This window comes from Kogia breviceps, chromosome 17 (genome assembly GCF_026419965.1).
Source record: "Kogia breviceps isolate mKogBre1 chromosome 17, mKogBre1 haplotype 1, whole genome shotgun sequence".
In the NCBI taxonomy this organism is placed as follows: Eukaryota; Metazoa; Chordata; class Mammalia; order Artiodactyla; family Physeteridae; genus Kogia; species Kogia breviceps.
In genome coordinates, this window is record NC_081326.1 from 40,129,899 (window position 1) to 40,145,738 (window position 15,840).

At 42.5% G+C, this 15,840-nt stretch overlaps 1 protein-coding gene across 3 annotated transcripts in view; it reads left to right on the forward strand.

The window, feature by feature from the left end:
* The window catches only part of PTDSS1 (phosphatidylserine synthase 1), a 66,816-nt gene that overhangs the window by 1,247 nt on the left and 49,729 nt on the right, over window positions 1-15,840 (forward strand). For 2 of the 3 annotated variants that reach the window (XM_059043624.2, XM_059043625.2), the window contains exon 2: window positions 10,971-11,062. The exons of the other annotated variant lie outside the window; for it this stretch is intronic. In XM_059043624.2, the coding sequence (XP_058899607.1) occupies window positions 10,971-11,062 (92 nt within the window). The remainder of the gene's footprint in view (window positions 1-10,970; window positions 11,063-15,840) is intronic. 3 annotated transcript variants of the gene reach the window in all.

Below are 15,840 nucleotides of genomic sequence, written 5' to 3' on the forward strand. Positions count from 1 at the left end.
CACAGCGGAAGTTCCAGCATTGCCACACAGACACGAACCCACCACACATCACACAGTGCACACTCTGTTCTGTTCATCACCTAACATACATGCTGAAATGAGACATTGTCAGGCCATTGTAGCAGTGCCTGGTGCATCATAAATGCTATGGAAAGTGTTAAATAAAACGCACAAACCTCACACACTGTAGCATAACTCTCATATCCCCCTGAAAACACACACACACACACACACACACACACACACTCAAAGCACTTCTAACATATACCTGTGCATAGGAGTTAACCCTGCCCAACTTTTGTCAGCCCAGAGCTTGTAACTCTACCTCACTGAACATGTGGCCCTTCAACCCCAAGCCAGGGAACTGATTCATGCCTAAATGACAGGCACACCTTGGGTCCTACTTATAAGGATTTATGTTTTCTGAATGAACCTCTTTAAAGAGAGAAAAGGTGTGCCTATACCATGTTTAAAAGACCAACCTAGAGAACTGGAGTTTTGGAGCCACACCGTTGGTCTCAAGACTATTCGCGTGACCTTGGTTAAGTTATTTAACCTTTCTCTGAGACTCAGGATCCACCTCTAAAATGGGTATAAAATATGTACTTACCTCATATGGAGTTATAAGGATTAAATGAATATGTGTGAATGCGCTTAGCAGAGTACTTGGCACATGATGCATAATTAATGTCAGTTACTTCTCTCCTAGTATATTTATCCAACAATCAATGGTTCTCAGCCCAGATCCACAGAAACCCAGATCCACAAGCATTGAGGGAACTTCTGGTACTTAGTGGGTGGGGGTTATCAATGTTTATAACACAAGGGATATAGCATTGTACGACAGATAGTTGTCCCTTACACACAGGCACACATGTGCACCTACACACTTGTATACACACAAGTGCCAATGGTGTCTCCCTTGAGAATCAATGCACTTTTTCAGATTTTCATAAAACTACTAATGTCCTCCTACATCACACTTGTTCCTTATCTCCACAATCCATTTGACTCTTGATTCTTATTTTGTCAGTGTTTATCTATTTGCATGACTCTATCTAAAGCCATAAAGCATATAAACAATTACTCTTAATGATTGAGGGAAACAGCTACTATTATTGTAAAATGTTCTGCTAATGCTCTGTAGCGGGGTAAGACCAGATCTTTCCACAGTATCCAACCAAGAACATATTTCTAGCTTTGGAGAGAAATCAGTCTTGTTCCTATTTATGGTTGCCCTGAAATACTTACCATGTCATCTGATTTTACCAGCTAGTAGCTGTGTGGCCACTTAATTTTGCTAAGCCTCAGCCTCCTTATCTGTATGTAAAGTGAAAATACCTAGTAACACCTGATAGGATTTTGTTATAAGGGCTCAATTCATTTTTTTAGATAATCTGTATTTAGCTCAATGCATGACAAATAGTAAGTGCTCAGTAAACATTAGCTATTGTTCTTATTACATCATTTCATGGTATGCTAATGCCTTCTAAATTATGTTTGTCATTCAGTGAGAGTGTAGTGTGCTCTATAATTAAGAAAAAGGATAAAGACATTGGAAAAATGGACAGTGCTTTGCTTGGATAACATACATCCCTGTTTCATATTAACTTCAGTTTCACTTCATCTCGTGTGGGTTGGCAAGAGATGGAATTAGTGCAGGAGTTTCTTTGGAACTTAGAAAAGTAATTATGGTATTTTATTTTAAATAATGAGAAGCAAGAATGAGCAGTTTGTTTCAACCTTTTATCTTTAATATTATTCTAGGCCCTTTCAGAACAGATCTCTCTTCCTCTTTTCTAATACAGAAAGTCACATTCTTCTGGAATTTCCCTTTTACAGAATATTCTGCCAAAGCATTCAATAAATTACAGCAGTGAAACTATAAGAAGTGAATATGAATTTTAACAGCTTGTCAAACGTACTAGAAAAGGCATAATCTGAACCTCAAGCTATGGCCTTTTCCAAAAATGATAATAATTTTACTTCTTCCACTAATTTCAAAGAGACAGAAGTCACCTATTGAAGAACTACTTAATAACAAGTTTCATGTTCTAGAAAATCATAAGCACCATTAGGACAATTAGTACTCACTGTGTCTCACTCATTTTTTGTAATGATTTGTGGCCCTTTAAACTGAGACATTACCGTGATAGCTCTGTCTTCTAACATAAAGACTGAAAGTAATTACTTCTTAAAGTTTGTTTTTCAAAGACTAGTAGTTGAAGAGAGCCAGCGATAGAGTACTTTTGGGGTGTCAGATTACCCGTATGTGTGAAACAGTACCTGGGTCATGTCACATGCTGCAGAGACACAGCAAGAATTTAGGATTGGCAAGGACTAGATGCCTCTCACAGAAGCCTGAGACAAGTTTGGACTTATCAAGCAGTTCTTTTGTTAAATAACAACTAGGCCAACTCACTGTTAAATCATAGCATTTAAACCTCCAGTCCCTATATCACTAACAATAAAGCCAGATGTTATTGAATCATTCCCCCTAAGATTGGAAAAGCTCACTTTGCCACATTTTAGGATAAGTATTTTTAGAAATTAAATGCTTTGGCATATGTCTTATAAGTTTGTTCAGCCAAAGTAGGGCAAGGAGAGCCTTTCTCTTAAGCTCAGAGTGCCTCGTATTTACGCTGCTTTCATAGGTTGGTAAACTTGGAAATGTTGAATGGCCTCACTTTCAAAAACTCAGGCTTTAGATTTGAAAACACCAAAATTTACGAAATCACATTTGTAGCAGCTCACTCTCTCCTTAAGAGGCACCTGGCAGTAAAACAGTGGCGTCAGTCTCTCCAGTGACACTTGTCCAGCCAAAGTCATCACTTACCCAGAAGAGAGAGATTGCCTTCCTGCAGCTTCCTGCACCTAAGGGATCATCTGCTTACCTATGGTTTCTCCTTGATATGGGACTGAGGAGGCGAATGAGGGCAGGGAAATGGACAGACTTTTGACTGATTGATTTTTGTTCGTGATACTGGTTTTTACTTCATTTCCTTTAGTGGCTTTGGAGCTCCAGCTCTTCATCTTATCACGGAGCCATAGTTGCACCTTCTGTGTCTCTTCCCTCCTGGATGCCTGCCAGCCTTCCCTGTTCTTTCCCTTTAGACCATATCAATTCCCATCAGAAAATAACTCCTGATCCTGCTGATTCAGTTGTCTTGAGGCTGTTTCCTTTATGTACATCATGTTCTTTCTCTCCCAATAACAGAAGGCCTGGCTGTCCTTGTTCCAGGACACCAGCAATGTTAAATGATCCTCCATATCGGCTGTGTACTGGGGCTACACCAGCCTTGGAGGTGAAGGAGCGTACTGTGTTAGGTGGCGCCATCTGAAGAGGTCCAGTTAACAGCCGTCATAACATGTGTCTTCCTCACTTCCTGTTTGAATCATATTTTTTATTGGATTTAAATAAGCACCTTTTAGGGTCTTCCCTGGCAGTCCAGTGGTTAAGACTCCATGCTTCCACTGCAGGGGGCGCGGGTTCGATCCCTGGCCGGAGAATTAAGATCCCGCATGCCCCATGGTGCCGCCATAAATAAATAAGCACCTTTTAATTATCCTTTCTTATCCGTATTTCTGGTGTTTTATGTCCTTAATAAGATTATGCGTTTATTGAAGGAAAAAAAATGTGTCATATTTCTTTGGGGTCTTCTGTAGTAAATAAGCATCTGAGTGACTCAAATATTTATTTGGTTTAGATGATGCTTTTACCTCAGAGAATTTACATGCCTAGTATTGCTGCCTAGTGTTTAGCATTTTAGGTATAATTCTATTACCAAGTGTAATATAGTTTATCTTGTGATATAATCCCTCTAGCCCCAGATTTCTTTAGGGACGTTATCAGCGTTTTAGTCTCAACAAGTCTGGAAGCCAGGGACTCGTCCAGGCAGCTAGGACTGCTTTCCTGAGCCCTAGGTCCTGGCATCGCATTTACTTTAGTTCAACAGCCTGCACTCCGCCCAGCCCGGGTCTCCGCCATCCTGGAGTTCATCTAGTTTATCTTCACCAGGTCCAACTGGGCCTTAGCAGCTTTTAGAGCTGTCCTCCTCTGCCCATGACCAGGCTTTGGCTCAGCAAACCCCCTGCTCTGTGGGATAGACACTCCCAGGCCTTGACTCCATTTCCCTCCAGCCCATCCTCCACACTGCTTTCCTCATGACCTTTTGAAATCGAGATCGTGATCTCATCCGTCCGCTGCTTACACTCTTTCCCTGGATCCCCATCACCTATAGCACGGGCTTGTTGGACCCTAAGCTCTTTCATTACAGAGCCTTACATCTCCCCACAGCTGTACACGGCACACACAGCAGGCCCAGACAGCTCCCTGGCTCCACACCTAATGCCAGGATGGCCCCTCTCTCTGACTGGAGAGCACCTCCTGCCTACCCGTGAGCCCGTGGCGTTCCTGGCCACGCACCTGGATGGGCCCCCTCCAGACGCCTGTCTTGATTGTTCCAGGAAGCTCAGAGGAAGAAATGTTTATACACTTCTAAACATTTTTTCAAATTATTGTATCTCTCCTGTTGTAGTATTTGTTTCTGTATCAATTTCTTGAGGCCAGATACCTTAATCATCACAGAATGCACACCCAGTAAATGCTAAATGAATCAAATATTAAAGAATCATTTCTACAATACGAACTTTCAAAAACTATCACTCTTCTCTTTTAGTTGCTATGTCAGCTATAATTCTTAAAAAGAATCCTAACTTTTTATAAAATGAAACGAATGTAGTCTTCAAAGCTAGTTAACATCGGTCCACCTCGTAACCCGGGACTGAGTTTTCCACTGGGAGAGAGGATCCTTAACGGTGACTAGGCTTATAAACATGAGGCTACCTGTGCGTCTCAGTTTCAAGGATTCCTCTTAAAGGAATGGAAAGGAGAAGACAGGAGGGGGAGAGGGGACAATCAACTTTGCAGCCTTAGGAGTCAGGGTAGAGTTCTTACCTTCCTGGCCCCAGGGAGACAACCGTGTCTAAAAATTGTCTGTGGGTGAATGGAGTGTGTTGTCCCCGGTCTCCTTGCCCACTGCCTGTAGCCTGTTGCTCAGGTTTAAGAATCTGAGTCCAAAACTTTTTCAGTTCAAACCTTTGTTAAAAAAAACTCAGGGCTTTCCTTATACTTGTCCTGCGTTTAGGACAAGTAGTTAACCTATACTCAAACAGGGGTGACAGAGGAGTTGAGATGTTTGAGTACTTGATGGGTCAGCCCTGGGGCAGGAAGGTGCAGTGGAGCCTGTGGACCCGACCCAGGCCATGACTCCCCGTCACGTTACCTGGGTCTCGGGCCCGCTCAGCCCTGGCCTCTTCCTCTTTCTGGCACCCACCACATTGAGAAGGCCGGCTCTGTGCCAAGCGCTGTTGCTGGGCCCTGGAGATACAGTGGGTGAACGAGATGGGGCCTGAAATTACAATTTTACTCTAATCCATTCATTTTTTTTTCACTGTGTATGGTCAGGGCTACCCCAGCGTGCTTCTGGAGCTCCTCCTAAATTTAGCAGAACTTTAGGGAAAAGGACTCTGCCTCCCTAAGCTTGTCGGTATCATACCGGTAAGGGTAGCAGTCTTGACCTAGAGCCAGCATTCCAGAAGCCCTGGAACCTACTTCACTCTGCCTCTATTTGTTGTAACTGTGGGCAAGATAAAGCAAGAGCTTTATTTTCTTCATCCTTCAAGTAGAGATAATACTCCCCCACAGAACTGTGGAGCAGTTCAATCAAATGCCAGCTGGGAAAGGTCTCTGGAAAGTTCAGAGCCCCAGATACCGGGCGCTTGTCATTAGAGCCTCAGAGGACCTAGGAAAGAGGTCAGGGCACTGCCACGGCATCACAGTTGAAAGCTTGAAGTCCTTTTATTTTTTGTTGCTGTAAAGTAAAATGTCTTATTTGAGCAAGAATCCTGAGGCCAGGAAAAGTCAAGATGGGGGTCTGGCAGCCCTGACTACAGGTTATGAGCTCCCCTGGGAAGTGAGAAGTACATGGCCCCCTCACAGCCTGAGGAACAGGGGCCCCCACGAACAGGGGCCACTGGCCCCACGAACAGGGGCCAGTCTTGTGTGAACAATCGAGGTGGTTTTTTGGTTTTGGGGGTGTTTTATCAGGTTAATCAGAGACAGTGCCAGCGAATTGAAAACTTTTCTCTCAGGCCAAAGTTATGCTAAGATAATAATTTAATTTTTATGTCTTATTGTGCTTTTCCTCATGATTCTCACAAGAATAAGGACCAAGTTTGTTCATCTTTGTCCCCAACGATAGGTGTCAGCTAGCTGAGGGAATGGGTGGACAGACATTGTAAACTAATAACTGACGGGCCCTCTGTGCCAGGCACTGTTCTGAGTCCATCGCACGTGTTAAGTTATTTTATCCTCACAACAACCCTGTGAGGTAGAACTATGATTAACCTTTGATATACTGAGGAGGAAACCAAGGCACAGAGAGGTTGAGTAATCAGCCCAAGGTCACACAGGCTGATAAGTGTGAAGTCAGAATTCTGGTCCATGCCGTCTGGCCACAAGCCTGTCTTCCTTGTCACTGCACCAAACAGCCTCCTTCCTAAAGGGGGAAAAACTTAGTTTGGAGTCAGTAAAATGCAGACTATGATCATTTCCCCCTTTGAGGGTGTTAGGAAGATTAAGAGAGCTAACATGCAAAGCAGCGAGCTAGCTTTCTGAGCGCGGCACAGATCCAGCAGGTGTCCAGAGGTAAACCCTGCTTGTCCTCTAATTGAGGGTCTCTGGAGTCCGTAGGGTGGTCTTTGGGGCCTTTGCAGCCAAGTTGCATTTCATGATTAACTATGGAAAAGGTCTGTGTCCCTCGGCATATGGTTAAGTCTCTGGATTACTGGGAGCTGAGAGAGAAGAGGCCACACCAGAGCTTACAGAATGGCCCTGTGTGGTCAGCTTGTCAGGAGGCTGGTGGTGTGGGCAGCCTCCTCAGTCATGCATTCCGTTCTTTCTGCGTGCCCACCTCTTGCAGGGACTGTGCTGGATGCCGAGGGTATAACCTCTCTACTCTCAGGAAGGCCAGAGGGTGTATCTGGGGCTGCTAGTCTGATAGGACTCGAGATTTCTTCTTTAGCTCACCTGCCTACCCTTCAATCTTTGATCACAGGAGTTTGATCTTCCTGTACTATATATTTTCAGTTTTGCCAAAGATCTTGCTGTCCATCTTTGATACTTTTTGTTTTTCTAATTAGGCAAATATAAAACGGCCAACTTTTCAGACACGCTGCTGTTTTATTCAGGTTTAATTGGCCTTTTTCTTTTACTTCTGAAACTAGGCCATTCTTTTGATCCTGTCTTCCTAATAAAGTGGCTCAAAATTTACAAACTTGCAGTTTCATTGTTTTATCACTGATCTCAAGTTCTTACAAATTTAATGTTGATGTATAATTGACTTTTTTGAAACACAACATATCTACATTGCTTAAAATCCAAGGTACCCCAAAGGGTATATAGTGAAAAGTCTCGCCCCACTCTTCTTTTATCCTCTTTGGAGAAAACCAGCGTCACCATACCTTGGATGGATTTCCTGAGACATGCTATGCAGCCATGAGCAGAAGTTACAAGTTACATCTACATTTACACGCTCTCTTTTATGCATAGAAAGTTGCTTGCTGTACTCACTGTTCTGCAGATTGCTTTGTTTACTTCATGATCTCTTAAATTATTCTGTATCAGTTAATTAATTAAAAGCTTCATTCTTTTTACAGCTGCCTAGTCCTCCACTTTGAGACAGAGCCAATTAATCAGTCCCTTTTCGGGAGACATTTAGTTGTTTCCAAGTTTTGCTAATACATATAATGCCACGGTGAGCAACCTTGTACATACGTCATTTTTGCATAAATGAAGGTATATCTGTGAGATACATTGTCATACCTGGAATTGCTGGGTCACTGGGTCTATGCATTTGTAAATTAATATGTTGCCCAATGGCGCTCCATAAAGGTGGTATGTGAGAATGCCTGTTTGTCTATTTCTGCATAGCCTCACCATCTCAGTCATTAAATTTTCACCTTTGTCCATAAGGCAGATAAAAACGGTCTCTTTGTGTTGTTTGCATTTCCCCATCTCTTACCATGAACAAGGTTGAGCATCTTTTTTTTTCACTTGCCTGAGAGCCAATGGATTTTTCTGCTCTGTGAACCGTCCCTTCATATCTTTTGTCCATTTTTCTATTTGCATTTCTTTGTCCATTTGTTCTTTCTGTTAATTGATTTGGGGGGAGAGCTTTGTAATTAGGGGAATTAACCCTTTGCCTTCATATGAGCTGCAGATATTTTTTCAAGTTTGTGATTTTGTTACTGATTTCTTTGCCATGCAGATCTGTCAGCTTTCTCCTTTTTGACTTCGGAGGTTTGCATCGTACTTTCGAAAGGCCTTCCCCACTCTGAGATTGTTGTGTTTTGTTTGGGGGTTTCGGGGTTTTTCAAAATTCTCCCATCACTTCTTCTAGAATTTTGTTTGGGTTTCACTTTTAGTTTCTTGAATCATCCAGAATATATTTTGGTATAAGTCGTGAGTTATGGGACTCCATCTTCTTCTCCTAGGCCACAGTTATTCATTTTAGCCTTGCTTTTATTTTGTAACTTACAAATTGCATGCCCTGTCAAACTCTCTTACGCCATCCCTGTGCATCTACCATGAGTCAGGTTGATTTAGGATGACAGATAAAGTTTTCATGAGGCAGTTTGGCAAAGAGGAAAGATCATCATCTTCGGAGTCTAGCAGGCCTGGTTTTGAATGCTGGCTCTGTAACTTCTTACCTCCACAATCTTGGGCAAGTTACTAAACCTGTCTGAGCCTCTGTTACCTCAGATGGTTGATAATAGCCCGGTGGGTTGTGACAATTAGAGATAATGTCTGGAAACTGCCTGTTCAGTGCCTGGCACACAGTAGACACTTGACAAACAGGAGCTATTATCGTTGCTGTCATTATTAGCAATATCAGTAGTGTGATTTGGCCTGAATGAGGACGTTTTGTTCCCTACCCTCCCTGTGTGTAGCCATCCTTCAGTAAAAGTTGGTGTTCCTGGAAGTTGGATGTGGAGCTTCTCTGCATAAGCCAGGGGGCATGGCAAGTGCCCCGGGAATGGTCGGGCTGGCATTTTTAGGTTGCGTTCATGACCCCTGGGCAGGTGTTTAATTATTAGTATGTCCATTAAAATAAGATTGTACTTTTTAATGCACTTCCTTCCTGCAGAAGGAAGTCTGTCTGATTCTGTAGTTCAGTTTTGTAATCAGATCTCTGAAGTTAACAGCCAAGCATTATTTATTATTTGTCCAGCCTTAGTTTAGGGCAACTTGGCCATATGATGACCTAGGAAACGTTTAAGATCTGTATGATCTCTTATTTCAGAACCTTATGTTCAATCCTGTCGTAAGTCTGGAAATCATTTCATTGGGTGCAGAAACTGAGCAGCCTAAAACAGAAGTGGGCATCTACGTTAACTTCTGCTTTTAAACCAACACCCCAGGACCCAGTCCTTAACTAGGTCATTCATTATTGTTTCATTCCATGCTTTTTCATGTATGTATTCTGATGCTCTAGAGCTTCTTTCTACGCAAACTTGGTTTCCTCCTAAGATTTTTTTTTTGACCTGTTTCTTTTCCTTTAGTAATATTTAGTCTTAATTTAATATTTGTCTTTTGAAAACTCTTTCACTACAGTCCTTCTCTAGATAAACCCAGCTTCTTTTTATCATTTTAAGATTTATTGCTACCAGTCTCATCATCTCTAAACTATCTCCTTCCATTCTGTTTCATCTCATATTTTCTGTCTACTCATCCTGTGTCTTTCGAAACTGAAACGCTGAACTTCCCTCTCCCAAGCTTCTCAATAATTATCAATACTTCAGAAAATTTTACTGTCAGGTATTTCTGTTTTCCCACTTTTGTTTGCTTCTCTGAGCCCCAGATATGTTACTAGAATCTTCTTTTTTGTTGCCAACTGTCAAAACCTAAATTCTTCACCATCAATGTTAAGAAAATTTCCATTTGGGAAATTTTACTTCATTTTAAAACAGTAAATTTTCTTCCACAATCAATAATCAGTCCAGAAATATATTGAGGGCCTATTAGTGAATAATTCCCTGCCATTAGGAGTTTACTTTCTACAGAGAAGATAGACAACATATAAGCCAACAAGTGTAATCATTTCAGTTACTGGGGTTATAGAGGAGTTAAACACGGTAATACATTAGAAATGACCAGGCAGGAGAGCTGGGAGGCTTATCTCCTATTTACAATTCTTTTGCTTCTGCTCTGAGTTTAAATCTTGTATTTTGTTTTCTCTTAATTTTTCTTTTTTTTTTTAAATTGATTTTTCTTGGAGTATAGTTGCTTTACAATGTTGCGTTAGTTTCTTGCTGTACAGCAAAGTGAACCAGTCATATTCATACGCTCTTAATTTTTCTTTTGACATTTTTTACTGGTGCTTTCTGATTATGTTACACTGCCCCATTTTTATTCATCCCTTAGGTAGCCAACTGCCCATATTTGACAAGTGACTGCATAATCTCATTGCACTATACCCTTATTCCTTATAATCTTATGCTTCCTTTCTGACTCCTGAACAATTTTTTCTGCCACAGTCTATGTAGTAAAGGTCATCTTTAGTTAGTCTTAAAACCAAAAGGTATTTCTCCAAAATAAACCTTACCTTTTGACATCCTGGGTATTTTTAATTTTTTTTAAAAGAACAGTGATTTTCAAACGCTTGTCTGAGCAGAATGTGTGTTGGGGCGTGAGGTTGCCAGTTGCCTTCCTCACAAGAACTGGACTTGACTATGACACTGTATTATTTTAGGAAATGATAGTGAATAGCAAATAGTGTGTGTAATGACTTAGCTCAGCAGAATAAAGGTAGCAATCGCCCAGTTTTTAGAACATGGAACTCTTACTCCTTCTAGGCTGACTATTTAGATCCAAAAATGAGTACTCAATGTTCCTTTTCTGTTTTCAGGGATGACTCTGTCCCAGAAGACAACATCTGGAGGGGTATCCTCTCCGTAATTTTCTTCTTTCTTATCATCAGTGTACTAGCTTTCCCCAACGGTAAGTGATGTAATGCTTTATCGCATTTCTCCTGTGCATTGTGCCCTTGTTGGTATTTTTGAGATGCGTGTCATCTGGAAGATGAAACTAGAGGGTGGAATTAAAAAAGACTCTTGAGTGTTGTATGGTGGTTAGGGGCACAGGCTCTGGAGACAGACTGCCCTTTCTGGCACTTCCTAGCTCTGTCCCTCTTTAAAACATTTCTCTCTGAAATGGAGAGAAGTACCGTTGTAAGGGTTAACTGAATTAAAACAAGTAAAATACTCTGAACAGCGACTGACAGATTGTAAGCTCTCAATGAATGTCAACTGTTGTTCTTGTTGCTGTGTTTGTTATTATCAGCTGAGTCATAAAATACTCAGTTACTGTTCAGTTACTCCTTTTTTGCTAAGGACAGTGTCAGTGCTCTAAAGAGTATTACTTAAATAATTGTTGTCTTAAATGTAAACTTTGTTGGGATAAGAATTTTCATTATCAGGTTAAAAAAATTATTACCAAAAGTTAATGTTAATAATTGCTATTATTATTTCTGTACCACTGTCCTTGCTTATTGTTTCCACAGGCCCATTCATACTTCTCAGTGTCCTAATTTTGATTCAATAATTGATCACCTTGCCCATTGGTTCAATAATTAATCACATAGTTCCTTATAATACATAGTAGGCACTTAAGAAACAATTATTGAATAAATGATGTGATAACAAAAAAAAAAAAAAAAAAAAAATTATTACCGTGTAATTTTCCCCCATCATGGTTATAGAGTGAGGCAAAAGCCTTGGTTTGAAAACTAATTTGGTATCTTGCCCTACTTAAGATTCATACGTTTCCTCTGAATTGTCCCTTACGAGCTGCTTTATTTTTTCTTATTCCCCTTTAGTACTTTCTCCCTGGAATATTCTCTATTTATTCTCTGCAAGTGCTTTCTAAATGCTCACTTTTTATATACTGTTTCTTTTTTTTTTTTAATTTTCTTTTTGTTGTTTTTTTTGTTTGTTTTTTTTTGATATAGACCATTTTTTTTAAGTCTTTCTTGAATTTGTTACAATATTGCTTCTTTCTGTCTTATGTTTTGGTTTTTTGGCCGTGAGGCCTGCTCCCCAACCAGGGATCGAACCCACACTCCCTGCATTGGAAGGCGAACTCTTAACCACTGGACCACCAGGGAAGTCCCTCCTGTTTCTTTTACACTTAGGATATTTTGTAACTGTTTTAGTCTTTTTATGAGTTATGCTGCATGGGCCCTGCTCAGGTTTTAAATATGATGATTTAAGATGTGCTTCTTCTCCATCCTCCCATCGTAGAATATAATGTGGAATATTAGGAGCTCATTATGAACATTACTGATTGTTATCTGAAGCTGTACTGTGGTGATAGGATTCTAATACCAATTCCAGTGTGTGTGGCGGGGGATTGGTGTCCCTGCACCAACAAGCAAGTTGAACATCATCTGTCCTACAGTGCTATTCTATTCTGACACTGTCTACCTGGAGATACCATCAGATTCCACAGGTTAAGTCCCACAAGGCTGCTCCTGTCCCCACTGCAAATGCCCACCACAAGTCCAGGGTGTCACCTGTGGTTCTGACCGAACGGCTATAAATCCCCCTTGGGTTTGATTAATTTGTTAGAACAGCTCCCAGGACTCAGGAAACCAGTTTGCTCACTAGAATACTGAGAATATTCATCAAAAGCCAGATGAAGAGGTGCGTAGGGTAAAGTCTGTGGGAAGGGGCGAGCAGCACCCATCCCCTCTCCAGGCGCACCACTCTCCCCAAATCTCCACGCCCTCACCAACCCGGAAGCTTTCTAAACCCTATCCTTTTTAGTTTTCTATGGAGGTTTCATTACGTTGGTATGACTGATTAAATCTTTGGCCATTGATTCAACCGCCAGCCCCTCCCTGCACCCCAGAGCTCAGAGGGTGTGGGACTGAGGGCTCCTACCCTCTAATCCCATTGTTGGCTTCACTGACCCCCATCCTGAGCGGCCTCCCTAAGGTCACCTCGTTAACATAACAAAAGAGGCTTCTCACTCAGCACTTAGGAACTTCCAAGGAGTTGAGGATTCTGTTCCAGAACGGGGACAAAGACCAAATACTTACTTCTTATAAATCACAGTATCACACACGGCAAGTCCTTTAGGCCTTCCAAGATGTTGGCAGTGGAATTTCGTTCTGTATTTTTGTGGGTTCTGCTGGTAGCATAATAATCCAGCCGGTAAAACCATGATTCTGAATCCTTCAGGGAATGGATTGTTCTAGATAGCCAAGTTATTTGGCAGCTGCATTTAGCTCTCTAACCACTCAAGCTTTTAGATTAAATTTTACTTTTATTTTATTTTTGTTACTGTTATTATTATTATTTTTTTAGTGAAAACCTTTCAAGATATGAAAACCTCTGTCTTAGGATAGGCCTCTATAATAGAATACCCTAGAATGAGCGGCTTAAACAGCAGAAGATTCATCCTGTGGCAGAATTCTTCTCCAGCTGTGTGAACCTGTGAAATCAAACAAGTTCTGCGCTTACAGAATACAATAGTGGGCCAGGCCCAGAGTAGGCATTCCCATTCCCAAAGGAAGAAACAGGAAAGAAGGAAGGGGTGACAAGCCCCAGGCAAGCCCAAAACGCAGGAAGGCAAACTCTAGGAGGTCTCTCAAGGCTCGAGAATAATCCTCTTTGGCTTGATGCTCTGCCTTCCAGACCCACTGGAGCAGCAGTCTGCCTCCACAGCTTTCCCAGTGGGGGGTCGAACCCCCAGGGCTCCGGTCCCCTGCCCCAGCAGAGCTGGGTGTTGGTCTTACCCCTTGAAACCAAGGTGGAGGCAGTCCTCCTCCCCTCCCCCCAGGGCCCTGCGGTGGAAATGACAGCCCAGATGATCTCTGAGCCACCTTGGAGTCCTTCTTCCTATGTCTTAAAGGATAGCAGATGTTCGCAGTCAGGTAGCTCTCTGGTTTGGCCCTGTAGGGTCCAGGAGATCCAACAGTCTTCAGCTTCAGGGTTAGAATTTCAACATATGAATTTGGCGGGGGGACACAGACCTTCAGTGCACAGCACCTGCATACCTTATGCAGGTATGACCAACATAGTTTGGCCTTTCCACAATGATGAAAGTTCTGATAATGCAGAGTGATTGGAGTGTGAAGATAAAATATTCAGATAGGCCATGGAATGAAGGGGGATTGGTCACTATGGCCTTTGCTTTCTAGGAAAAGTCCCCAGTGTTGAACAGCTTTTCTAGCTATTTGCCAACTTTCCTTTTCCTACCACTTCCTTCACATAAAATCTCAGGATTTTAGGTTTAGGGAGAGCTTGGACCTTATGGAGCCCATCCTTTCTTTCAAGGGTGCTGTGCTATAGTGCAACTTACGTGGGCGCTTGGGGCATCAAGCCTTTTACACACACTGAAAATACCAGAGGCTATGAGTGGTCCCCCTGAGCTCTAGAACCTGGCCTTACAAAGAAGGAATAAGAATACAGCCCAGAAAGAGGAGATGGTGAGCTGCATCTCAGATTTGAAACCAACACAAGGTCTATGGCCACCAGAGTCCCTAGGGAAGGTGAGTAGGTGACAGTTCAGGTAGCGGTCACCATCACCCCCCTCAGCCTTCTACCTTCCGTATCCTGTGCAGTTCTGCTGCTTACTTCCCGGCCATCACTTGATGCCATGAACATTATTGTTCTATGCCCTCTATTCCTATTTCTCATCTTGTCTGTGCCCTACCATCCTTTTTTAAATTTTTATTTTTAAATCAGTCAATCAGAACATCGTACGTGTGCAGGGAACTGATCAAAGGTATGTCTGTTCTTCAAGTCTCCAGCTTTCCTTGGCTGTGTGTTAATTGTTTCCTAGTTCTTCACAGCTTCAAAGGTTTCTTTTCTGCTTTGTTAAAAATTTAAACTTGCTATTTCTTTTTTTTTTTTTTTTTTTTTTTTTTTTTGTGGTATGCGGACCTCTCACCGTTGTGGCCTCTCCCATTGCGGAGCACAGGCTCCGGACGCGCAGGCTCAGCGGCCATGGCTCACGGGCCCAGCCGCTCCGCGGCATGTGGGATCTTCCCGGACCGGGGCACGAACCTGCGTCCCCTGCGTTGGCAGGCGGACTCTCAACCACTGCGCCACCAGGGAAGCCCCTAAACTTGCTATTTCTGAGAGCCATTTTGGAAGGCTGAGGAGTCTCAAAGATCAGTGTCTCCATAGCCATGATTTTACAGATATCCCTTCTGTGGAGCTTTGGCAGGAGCTGGGCTTTGGGGCTGCATCAGCAGCTGTTTTTCTTAAGGTTCCAAAAGCCCTGAAGGTTGGGGGATTAAATCTGTTGGATGTGACATTTTGCATGATTTCTGCTGATTTTTCCTCTCTTCCCCCATGAAGACATCTAATCTTCAATGTCCACTTACCTGGCTGAGTCCCTCATGGTGGGACTGAGCTTTTGTTTTCCTCTTGGAAGGATAAAAGTTGTTTGTTTTATGCTTTTATGCTTTTCTTGTCCTGGCTGCCCAGACTTTGTGATACACACAGAGCGGGGGAGGACCCACAGGGCTCATGTAGTTCAGCTTGCCCTGTTTACGGCTCGGAAAGCTGAGCCCAAGGCCGCCAGTCACCCCTGAGCTGCCACCCGGCCGCTGATGCCGGCCTGATGTTAGGGCTCCGGCTCCCACGCATTCCTGTACTTGGCCGATTCCCGGCCTTTTCTCATATGAGGCCCATCGTGAAGTGTTTCGTCTCTGTCTTCTACCTGTCTCTAGCTCTCTCTGCTGCTTCTTCTCTCTGTCAGTCTCT